This window comes from Cetorhinus maximus, chromosome 17 (assembly GCF_964194155.1).
Source record: "Cetorhinus maximus chromosome 17, sCetMax3.hap1.1, whole genome shotgun sequence".
Taxonomy (NCBI): Eukaryota; Metazoa; Chordata; class Chondrichthyes; order Lamniformes; family Cetorhinidae; genus Cetorhinus; species Cetorhinus maximus.
Window position 1 is genome coordinate 59,631,704 of NC_135895.1, and position 12,521 is coordinate 59,644,224.

Genomic DNA, 12,521 nt, shown 5'->3' on the forward strand with positions numbered 1-12,521 from the left:
TATATTTTACCTCTCTCCTAACTATACTTCAGTTCTGCCGAAGGGTCATGAGGACTTGAAACGTCACTGTTTTCTTCTCCACCGATGCTGCCAGACCTGCTGAGTTTTTCCAGGTAATTTTGTTTTTGTATAAAATTGTCCCCTCGCTCCCTTCACTAATGCCCCATTCCTGATAGATGTGGGAATTAAAATCGGGGCTTTACAGTTTCATTGAGATCCCAGGAAAGACCCCAAAACATTTGTAGCCAAAGATATTCAATTTGAAGGGATCATACCTTAGGGAAAGGTATATGAATGGGAAATCATGTTTGTCAAACCTGTTGGTTTTTTTTGAGGATGTTACTTGTAGGATAAAGGAGAACCAGTGGATGTGGTGATTTTGGATTTTCAGAAGGCTTTTGATAAGGTCCCACACAGGAGGTTAGTTTTCCCTGGCTGGTGAGGCTAGGACCAGAGGACACAGTCTCAGAATAAGGGACAGGCCATTTAAGACTGAGATGAGAAGGAATTTCTTCACTCAGAGGGTGGTGAATCTTTGGAATTCTCTACCTCAGAGGGCTGTGGAATCTCAATCATTGGATATGTTCAAGACAGAAATCAATAGGTTTCTGGATACTAATGACATCAAGGGATATGAGGATAGCCCAGGAAAATGATGTTGAGGTAGATGATCAGCCATGATCTAATTGAATGGCAGAGCAGACTTGATGGGCTGAATGGCCTACTCCTGCTCCTATCTTTCTGTGTTCCTAAAAGTAAACCCCTATAAGTCTATTAGGAGCAGAAGAAGAAAATGTTAGCTTTATTTACCTCCTTTCCTCCTTTGGCAACATTCTGATTTTGCTTCCAATGCATCAAGATTGATGGGCAGTTAATGTGCCCTTAATGTGTTCCATTCTTTCAATTTTTGATAGAGTTTCAGTGTCACAGTTTCAGCCCACTTAATTCTGACACCAGACTAATCAGATCAGAATTTGGGGTCCTAACCTTAACAAACTAGATTTTTATGCTGGTGGGTGTAATAAAGTAGAACAACGAGGCCGAATTAAATATCTATTTTTTAAAATGGAGATAATATAGTGGTGGAGATAAGTGAGAAATTATACTGTTATATATTTAAATTAGATTGCTTAGGAGTGAGGTCCTCTGTTTCAAGTCACAAAATTACATCTTTTTGAAGCCGGGAGGAGCCTAATAATTGTTGCTATTAGAAGTAACAAATGAAGTTTAATAAATCAAAGAATGCACTGTATAAAAAGTAGGTTGAATTTTATTATATAAAAAAATGTTTTCCCTCATTAATGCAATCAGTCCCTTTGCCAGCCCCTGCGTATCCAGCTTGTTTCTTTGTTCCATTTCTCCTATTTTCCTCCACCTAACAAAGTAATTAGTGCCAGGAGGCAGGAAGAAAAAAAAACGGCGGTATTAAAGATTGACTTAAATGTCAATGAAAAGAATAGTTTTCCGTTTCATTTTGCTGTATGACTGAACCCTCCATAATTTTCATATAAAGCACTGAACATGAAAAGTTTATTCAGTGCATTAAGCTTACTTCTTTCAAACATTACAATCTGGCTCAAAACATTTTACTCCACTTGGTTAATCACCTGAGGCACCACAGATATTTGAACAAAATACTACCTTTATTTACCTACACTTACAGCTCCATTATCTACTTTTCAGTCCTGGCCAGTTGCTTTCCACAAGTAAAAATTCTGAGGGTATGCAGAATTCCATGGAACAGAATACCATTTAAACAAAAGCTAGGTGATGTAGGACTATCTCTGAGTAATTCCTGTCCCTTTGATGCTTGTCCTGAAAGGTATGGTCTGGCTAGTGCTTTCAAGAAAAAAAGCAGGAGAAGCAGCCTTGATGGCTCAATGGATTCATATACTGCCCAATTTAATACTTATTCATACAGATCAGGAAAATTTCAGATTTGATCTTTGGTCTATGCTTAATTAACTGGCCTGAGCTAGGGAGTGTACAGGTGAATTTGGAACCCTTGTGCTTGGCAGATCTTGACAATTATTCAATGACCCCTGTTGTAAAGAAAACACATGAGGACACGTTTAGGTTTGGTTGTGATGTATTTCACTCCATTGTTTGAACAGCATGCCAAGGTGAATGTTCATTTAACTTAAATATTTGAATGGCTGCTGGGAACTGTAGCCCTGTGCAGATCAGCTCCTTAGTGAAAGGAGAGAAAACTGGAAAAAATGAACAAGAAATAATGCTGAGCCCTAAACGGGATTTCCATGTTTTTAAGTTTTCTGTTGACTTACAACTGTTGTGACCGTATGTCTGTCCTTTCCAGGTGTTTGATGAGAGTGGGAAAGATGTGACTCCTCACTCTCTTGTTGTCTTTGATGCTACTTTTGCACAAAGTAGGCAAAATAAAATTTTCTCCTCTCAAGATTTACTATCTTCTGACTACATCCTCACTGGTACAATGTACCAATCGGTTATGAATACTAGTTTTGGCGGACCTTTTACCAGGTAATTTTCTCATTCCCTCTTAATGCATATCTTGTTGAATTTTTAAATTTGGTTGTGTGATGGGTTAGCACATTACCTTTTAATCCCAGGGAACCTGGTTTTGAAGGTAGTGCTGGCATGAAATAAGTCTCCTCTTTTGGCTATAAAGATTTTTGGGGCCATCTCATTCCAAGCAGGCATGGAAGTGCCAGTAATTTAGCCTTATGTGATTAAAATAGCAGTTTGCTAATGAGGTTGGGATGGAGAGGATAATTATTAAATTGTAACACGATCTGAAATGGTACGAAAGGTGATATCTGTACATATATCTCTTAGGAACCGTTTCAAAAGGCCCTGGATCAGAAAGTTTATGCACAACTGCCTCAGATAAAAGCAAAATACTGCAGATGCTGGAAATCTGAAATAAAAACAGAAAATGCTTGGAAAACTCAGCAGGTCTGGCAGCATCTGTGGAGAGAGAAACAGGGTTAACATTTGAGTCCGTATGACTCTTCTTCAAATGCAGACTTGAAACGTTAACTCTGTTTCTCTCTCCACAGATGCTGCCAGACCTGAGTTTTTTCAGCATTTTCTGCATAACTGCCTTGTTGTATGACATTGTGAAGTACATTATAAATGGGGAGTTTTGCCTACAATCCACTTTACTTATTCATTTGACCTCAGCTGGTGTACTCCATGAATTATTTCACTCTAGCATCACAATGACTCTTGGAAGTAGTTTTGATTTAGGTGGAAAACGGGCAATATTGGATCAGTTGCCCATTATACATCTTGACCGGTTTTCATTTCCATTGGAGTCACACTATCACTGAGTAAAAACTAGCCCCTCAGAGTTACACTTAATGCTAAATATCAGTTTTATACTGAAAGTCTGCATCCATTTGTAACTGGGGTAAAACTGCACATGTTTAAAAGTTTCAGTTAAATGCGATTTGACTGATTGCTGTAGTAGTAGTGTCTGGTACATGCAGGGTTAATGTGGGACTGAGTACAGTACCACCCACACAGTGATGTGAGAAGGCACATGACCCAGAGTCAGAGTCAGTCCAGAGATGGACAGAGACGTGTTAAGAACAAGGATGGAGTCAGCTCCATACCTGTACTATCTACTGTATTTATGTATATAGTTATGAGTTGTTAATAAAGACTTGCTGTCAACATGCTCAAGACTACGAAGTCTACTTCATGGTGTCCGAAGCAAGATTCTTCATGGCAGCGTCCGGATCAAAAACCCTTACTCTCAGAAGAATGCGTAAAAGCTAAGTAAAAGGACACCTTCAACAGATTCTGAACTGAAACAAACTCCCAACTGAAGCTACAGACATGGAGAAAATTACCAGAAAAAAAAGGCCCCAGAGAACAATGAGCCTGGAAAGCCTGAACCTCCCTTGAAAGTCCAGCTTCAGCAAGCAGAACTCATAGCCTACAAGGGCGAGACAAAATTTTTTAAATTCCAGGCCAGCCAGTCCTGATAAACCCCTTTTCATTCAGTCAGAAGTGTTGTTTGAAAGAAACCTGTCGCTAATACCGATCCCCGATTGAGTCTCAACGTATGGCTGAGTTTAGCAAAAAGAAAGTTAATAATTAATTTTGTCTACTTTGGGTAACTCGCGACCATCCAGTTTCCTAAACAGCAAGCCTGCGGTTCTTTTCTACGCGTCCCGACTCGCAACGCTATACCACTGATTAAATTAAGGTCGGCAGCCAGCCGACCCACGCAGCCATTGCAGAACATTCTCTAGACAGAAGCATGCCGCTGACGTTTTGGAAAGCCTACCAAAAACTGGCAAGCGGGGAAAGATCCATTGTTTGGCAGTGAGTGGTGACGTCATCGTGGAAGCCTGTAATCTCTTAAAGCTGTACCCATACTTATGAAAATCTTCAAAATGTATCACAATTCCACACTTCCAGCTCCACTGGGATTCACCTTTGGCCCAGATCAGTCACAGAATTGGAGCCTTTGCAGGAAAAGATTTTTAAGATAGCATTGTTACAGGTCTAAATAAAAAAATCAGTAGCAGAACAAGTCAAAACACTCTTTACTTGATTGGGGTAATTGCAGACGACATTATTGCACCACAAGCTATCGATGAGCCATCTGCCAAATTTGATAATGTTTTAAAATCCTTCGACGTTTATTTCAACCTGAGATCCAATAAAATATTGGAGAGAGCCAAATTTAATAAGAGAGTCCAACTGTCCGGGGAACCTGCCAATCCCTTCATAAACAAACAAACAGTACAGGCTGGCAGACGGATGTGAATATGCGATTTAAAGTGTGAGCTCATCCGAGAGAATCATGGTGGGTGTTGCAGATGATTCACTCTGACTCCCGACAAGCTAAAGATGACCTTACCCTAGACAAGGCAATTCAGCTAGTTAGACTGTCTGAGCTACGCGAACAACACAGGACCATCCTAAGGGAAGAGAACAAACAGTACATGGGGCAGAAACCAACCCTCAGTCCACCATATCAGGTCACAGAAATGCAGGGACCATCCAAGTCAAAGAAAGCAATTCTGTTTTCTGCTGAACCACCCAGCAGAGTGACCTAGCCAACATTGTGGTGCAAAGCGCCCTCAGGAAAGATCAGTATTCTGCGAGCTCCACCCAATGCTTCCATTGAAACCGACAGGGAAACTTCGGTAAACTGTTCAAGTCAAAACCCCAGCACCACACAGACATCCCAAGGGTATCCCACGAGGTCGAGACCAAAATCCCTGAAGGCATACAATCATGCTTCTTGGGTGACATCAGAGGATGGAGCTCTTTGTTTTGGAATGCTGACATCCTGGTAAATAGTCATCTAACAAATTTTATATTGGATTCAGGTGCCTGGTGACAGCCCTGTCAGATGAGGAACCATGACTCCGTGGCCTTTGAATTCAAACGAAGGACACTCCACTTTATGGAACAGGGGAATCCGACTCCCAGTCGTCGGCATGATCCTTGAACCACTGAGGTATGGCCACAAACAGATCTTTGAGTTGATGTATGTTCTCCAGAATCAGCCTCTCTTCTGAGCAGGGATGCTTGCTTAGCCCTAGATCTCCTCCAGATGGGAGAAGATGCCAAGACTACCACTGTCGTTAGCCAGCCAGAACTGCACTGCCCTGAGTCCTCGACTTCCAGTCAGCATGCCAGAACCACAAGGGATGCTGGATCCTCGTAACAGTCTTGCACCATTTACAACATAAAGCAGAGGTGAGCATGCTACTCAATCTTCTTCCTTGCTACAGGAACGCCCTTTCTCAGCGTCAAATGGAAAAAGAAGAAGAAAAGGCACCACCAAGCAGATGAATACCTTTCTCATTCACCTGCAAGAAACCATCAAGAGTAACAACAATCATGTGCCACAAACTAGCCAGACCAATCAGGCGTGGTTTAACATCAAGTAATGGAAGAAACGGCTGAAACCATATCCAAATGCCAGACCAACCTCCAACCCAACAAGAACCAGAACCACCAGAGCCTACCACTCTCCTGCCAGAATGGCAAACGAGATGTGGAAGGGTAATAAGGCACCCAGACCTCTAACTTCAAGGACTTAAAGGGGAGAGACGGGTTAGTGAGAATGTTGCTAATGTTAGTACTGTAATAGCAATAATGTTAATAAGGTTGTAACAATAAGGTAAATGCACAAGACTTACGACAGTGTTAAGACTTAAAGTAAACTAAAGTAACTCTATATCCATGGGATAAAGACTTGGGGGAGGTGTAGTAGTAGGGTCTGGTACATTAAAGATTAATGTGGGACTGAGCACAGTACCGCCCACACAGTGATTTAAGAAGACACATTACCCGGAGCCAGGGTCAGTCTAGAGATGGACAGAGATGTGTAATGACCTAGGATGAAGTCAGTTCCATACCTGTACCCTCTACTGTATATTTGTATATAGTCCCTCTACTGTATATATGTATATAGTTATGAATTGTTAGTAAAGACTTGCTGTTAATATGCTCAAGACTACAAAGCCTACTTCATGATGTCCGAAGCAGGATTCTGTAGTTGCCACTATTACTAGCGTCTATGGCTGCATCATTCAAAACTACTTGTAGTTTTGCACTAATTTGCCATTCATACTCCAAAATATCTCAAGGATGGAAACTCAAATCAGAAAATACTAGAAAACACTGAGCAGGTCTGGCAGCATCTTTGGAGGAAGTTAACATTTCAGGTTAATGACCTTTCATGAGAAATAGATGTTACAGATTAACAGTTTATAAGCAAGTGATGAGTTCTTCACCGACAGCTCAGGCAGAAAGGAGTTGTTCATCCTCTGCTCTGATCCACTGTCGCTTCGCAGACCGATGAGTACCTGTGACTAGTGTTATGATCCCAGCTGATGTTACTACTGGACAAGTCAGATCCATGGAGGAACCCAGCTTAATAGATCCTAACTTTTAATTTTTTGTTTAGAAACGTGGAGGGTGGCTACTGAACAGAGTCACAGGAGTCAGCTGCTACCAACATTTGACAAAAGAATAAAACATTTATTAAACAAGAAAAGCTGAACTATATTATAATACTCCTTCACCTGCAACTATACCTTTACAGATATATACAGATTTGTAAGGATAACATAAATTACAAAATCTATCTTCTACTCTAATGTTCACAGTAAGTGAACCAATAGGAGACCTGTGGTGAGACACACCACACCCCAAAACCAAGTGATAGATGTGACCCCAGGGAAATGCTGTGGATCGCTTATCAACTCCTCCCAGACGCTTGTCACACCGTGAGCCAACCAGTCTCACTGAACTCTGTCTTTCACACGAGGATTTCCAATCTCCACACTCGAAGAACTCACTTTGGAATCTTCTCCCAAACAACATTTTTGCTTGGACTCCTTCCACAAAGCGTCCACCTCCAGGGTTTCAATCTCCTTCCAATGTTCCTCCCCTCTGGATCGCCACGTGCATTCAAGCTTTACCTTCCACGCACTCGCGCTCTCTCTCTCTCTCTAGTACTTAGCTGTGCTAACAGAACACCGTTTAAAGAGTCACCAACCTTTGGCTGTCTCCTTGGATCTTCTGGCTTCTCGCAAACCCATTTTACCTTGACTCTGCTCCCTGCAGATTTCTTTAATTCAGAACCTTTTACTCTGCGCCTTACTTTAACTTCCACTGAGCAGGATTTGTTCCAGATTCCAGTCTTTGTCCTTTGATTTAACTATCTTCTTGGTGCTACTCATAATAAGAGGTTGTGATGGAAGAATTAATTCAGGCTGGTCTTTTGGTTCAAGCTGGTTTACTTTCAAGACAGCTCCTCACTGCTACTTATTTCCTAGTAGCTTCCACACAAAGTGTTCCAGTAGTATATTTTTATTCTATTTAGATGGGATAATCAATGCCCATCACCTGTTTAACTAGCAATTGTCTTTAGCAAGGTGATGGCCATATTAACACTTGGGACCTTTTTCCTCCTTCGCTTCCTGGTTTTGTGTCTTTTCTTTTTCATTCTTTTGGGAAATCTGCTCTCTGCAATTCCCTATCCTGTCCAGCTTCCTCACCCTGTGGTATCCACAGACTAACTGCTTTTCTGTTTCCCACTGTAAGTCTCCTGTTGCTAGGCAACATCACAATTTTTCTACTTTGTTTTAACTTCCATAAACCACTTGTAAAACCTCATTAAAATGTAGGTATCCAAACAAACCCACAGACTTGCAGGCAACATTCTCCCAGACAAAAACTCTAAATGAAACTAGACTCAGGTTTCACCCCTTTAACCCACAAATAAAACATATAAATTAAACTTTAAGCTAAAACCTAAACTTAAAGCTTTAGCTTATTCCTAACACACGCCAATACAAATATAACCTCCTGGGAGGCAGTGGCATAGTGGTATTGTCGCTGGACTAGTATTCCAGAGACCTAGGGTAAGGCCCTGGGGACCTGGGTTTGAATCCCACCATGGCAAGATGGTGAAGTTTGAATTCAATAAAAATCTATAATTAAAAGTCTGATGATGGCCACAAAATATTTCCAATTGTCGTAAAAGACCATCTGGTTTACTAATATCCTTTAGGGAAGGCAATGTAGTTGAACTTTAAATGCCCTCTAAATGAGGGCCACATTCCATGAATGAATTTTAAAAAACTTAAAACTAACTCTAGTTCCTAACACCAGTTCAAACTGGCCTCAGGAGCCAAAGTAAATTGCAGCAAGAGAGAGGCCACATTCTTTTGGAAGTGGGCTGACTGATCCTTTGTCCCCTTCAGCCTCAGGTCTGGCTCCCTGAAGGGCTGGACCTATGTAAAGCCCCTTGGGCTGTATGTTCGACTTAAAATGTGTATTGTAAATATAATCTGTAATTTTAAGTGTATTGAGGCACCTTAGAGTGCCACAGAAAGAAATTGAACCATATTGCACTTTCTGTAATGTCCAATTTAAACTGTTATGTAATGTACTTTTACAAATTTTATGCCCTGATTTCTCCTCTCACCGCCCATATGTAAACAGAAAGGTGTTTTTGATTTTTGATTTCCCCCTTTATAAGTGGCGGAGTATTTTTCCAACCCTTCAATTTTTGAAGTGATCCAATCCTCTATTAGTAACCGCACAGCAAACTCGTGATAGGGTAAATTCAGGTTAATTTATTTTACACACACTCAGAAATGCAGGAAGGGATTCAAAATGTAGCCACAACGTACATTCACACAATAAAAGAGGAATAAAGGAAAGAAAGAGGTACGGGGCAAGACCACAGACAAAATAAGAATTATTGTTTCATGTGAGTCCAGAGTCCAGAATCAAAAGTCCAATGGTGTATTCCTTCAGAGAGGTTAGCTGGCTGAAACTGATGCGGGGTGATCCACTTTTCTAGTCGCACTGACTTCCACGATGGGAGAAGCACATAGAGCGGAAACATTCTTGCAGTAGTGGTACAGTAGTTCAGACATTCCAGTAGAAAGTCAGTGTAGATGAGGGCCAGGCAATTTAAACCTGGACAGAGCTCTGTTTCTGCTGCTGCTTTGCTGATGGAAGATGGCAGATTGTCTGTATTCAGCTCCACAAGGCAATATTACAGGTTCTAGCAGCTTGGGGGTGCTGTTGGGTGTCTTACCCTTGGTTGGGACAAAGGATGTATATTCCTGGTCTGGATTCTTGAGATGATTAATGTTGCATCCATTAATAAGTTTCAGCGGTTTTGGGGCCTGTTTGTCCTCACAGACATATCGTCTCCATTGGCCAGAGCTCTGCTTTAGAAATGTAAAGGGTCTTTGTGCATTTCGTTGGAATTTGATTTTAGCAGTCACAGGAGGCATTGGCACCTCCTTAGAGATAACGAGATCCTTGCTGTTTTCTGAAGGCTAGAAATTCCTCTTTGTGTGCATCATAGCTAGTTAGGCTTCAGTCACTGTAAAGCTTTTGTCTGTTTAAAAAAAATTGTAAAGTAGCAAGGATGATAAAGACATATCCCTTCATGTATTCTGGGCATGACATTTGATTAAAATATATGTTTTGGGCAAAAAACAGAAAGGGGCTGTTCAGGTTGCCTCCTCCCAGATTGTAAAAGTAGGGAAAATCCCAAGATATTCTATAAGTATACCAATGGGAAGAGGATAACCAGGGAAAGAGTAGGGCCCATAAGGGGCCAATCTATGGGTGGAGCCAGAGGACATCGCTAGAGTGTTGAATGAATACTTCACATCCGTCTTCACCCAAGAGAATGAGGATGAAGGTATGGAACTCGGGGAAAGAGACTGCGAGATTCTTAAGCAAATTGATGTAGGGAGTGACAAGGTGCTGGCAGGCTTAAAAGTGGACAAATCTCCAGGGCCGGACGATTTGTGTCCCAGACTGCTGAGGGAGGCAAGGGAGGAGATCGCAGGGACTCTGGCCCAAATTTTTAATTCCTCTCTGGCCACGGGGGAGGAGACAGAGGACAGGAGAACAGCTAATGTGGTTCCGCTATTTAAGAAGGGTTGTAGAGATAAGCCAGGGAACTACAGGCCAGTGAGTCTCACGTCAGTGGTAGGGAAACTATGGAGAAAATTCTGAAGGAGAGACTCTATCTCCACTTGGAGAGGCAAGGTTTGATCAGGGATAGTCAGCATAGCTTTGTCAGAGGGAGGTCATGCCTAACAAATTTGATTGAATTTTTTGAGGAGGTGACCAGGTGTGTAGATGAGGGTAGTGCAGTTGATGTAGTTTATATGGATTTCAGCAAAGCCTTTGCCAAGGTCCCACCTGGGTGACTTATAAAGAAGGCAAATGCACATGGGATACAGGGTAATTTGATAAGGTGGATTCAAAATTGGCTTAGTTGTAGGAGACAGAGGGTGATGACAGAAGGATGCTTTAGTGACTGGAAGCCAGTGTCCAGTGGTGTACCACAGGGATCTGTGCTGGGTCCCCTATTATTTGTGATTTACATAAACGACAGAGATGACTATGTGAGGGGTAGGATTAATAAGTTTGCGGATGACACAAAGATTGGCCAGGTGGTTAACAGTGAGGTTGAGTGTCTTGGGCTACAGGAAGATGTAGACAGGATGGTCAAATGGGCAGATAAATGGCAGATGGAATTTAACCCTGAAAAGTGTGAGGTGATACACTTTGGAAGGAGTAATCTGACAAGGAGGCATTCAATGAATGGCATGACACTAGGAAGTTCTGAGGAACAAAGGGAACTTGGCGTGTGTGTCCATATATCTCTGAAGGCAGAGGGGCATGTTAGTAGGGTGGTGAAAAAGGCATATGGGACACTTGCCTTTATCAATCGAGGCATAGATTACAAAAGTAGGGAGGTCATGTTGGAGTTGTATAGAACCTTGGTGAGGCCACAGCTGGAGTACTGTGTGCAGTTCTGGTCGCCACATTATATGAATGATGTGATTGCACTGGAGAGGGTGCAGAGGAGATTCACCAGGATGTTGCCTGGGATGAAACATTTAAGTTATGAAGAGAGGTTGGATAGACTTGGGTTGTTTTTGTTGGAGCAGAGAAGACTGAGGGGTGACCTGATTAAGGTGTACAAGATTATGAGGGGCATGGACAGGGTGGATAGGAAGCAGCTGTTCCCCTTAGTTGAAGGGTCAGTCACGAGGGGACTTAAGTTTAAGGTGAGGGGCAGGAGGTTTAAGGGGGATGTGAGGAAAAACTTTTTTACCCAGAGGGTGGTGACGGTCTGGAATGCACTGTCTGGGAGGGTGGTGGAGGCGGGTTGCCTCACATCCTTTTAAAAAGTACCTGGATGAGCACTTGGCAGGTCATAACATTCAAGGCTATGGGCCAAGTGCTGGTAAATGGGTTTAGGTAGGTAGGTCAGGTGTTTCTCACATGTTGGTCCAGACTGGATGGGCCAAAGGGCCTCTTGAGCACTGTGTGATTCTGTGATTCTGTTTAGCTGCTTCCACTTCCTCATCCACTTCCTCATGTTCCTGCTCTTCAGCTGCTCAGTGTATAGGTAGTGGCAAGGGCTGTCCCCTTATGATGACAATGTTATGCAGCAGACTACTGCAAATCTTGGCATCTGCTCTACTGAGTATGGCAGGATTCTTCCAGTGCATTCCAGGGAGTGGAAGCATTCGTTCAGAACGCCAGTGGGCTGTTCATTTTATGTGACAGCATTGCTCTCATCCTATGTGTGCTATCCTGTTTGCATGGATTGCACACTGGAGTCATTAGCCCGTCACACATTAGCCTCCCTTTGGTCTGCCATGCAGCTGGCACAGTGAACTGCTACAGAATGAGACATTGACTGCTGCCAAGACAGTGGACATGGACCTGCATGACTTGCTGCCTAAGGACACACACCAGCTGGATGTTGAAAGTGTGCAATCCGTTTTAGTTCCAGTATAGGGCACAGATAACATGCAGAGCCCGCGAAGCAATGTACTTTCAGTACATGGCAGCCTGTACCATGGAGAAGCCTGCAATTCCAGCGAAGCCATGTATTGACCCTCCCTTTTTTCTGGCAGGCAGGAATGAATGATAGCCACAGCCTGTCCAGGCATGAGATGAGAAAATACCTTCTGAAATCATTATGGGGAGAAAGGTCATGTACTAGAATG

General features: G+C 42.4%; 1 protein-coding gene across 3 annotated transcripts in view; it reads left to right on the top strand.

The window, feature by feature from the left end:
• Window positions 1-12,521, top strand: part of dnai4 (dynein axonemal intermediate chain 4) — a 189,137-nt gene that overhangs the window by 25,298 nt on the left and 151,318 nt on the right. For all 3 annotated transcript variants that reach the window (XM_078561279.1, XM_078561280.1, XM_078561278.1), the window contains exon 3: window positions 2,318-2,499. In XM_078561279.1, the coding sequence (XP_078417405.1) occupies window positions 2,318-2,499 (182 nt within the window). The remainder of the gene's footprint in view (window positions 1-2,317; window positions 2,500-12,521) is intronic.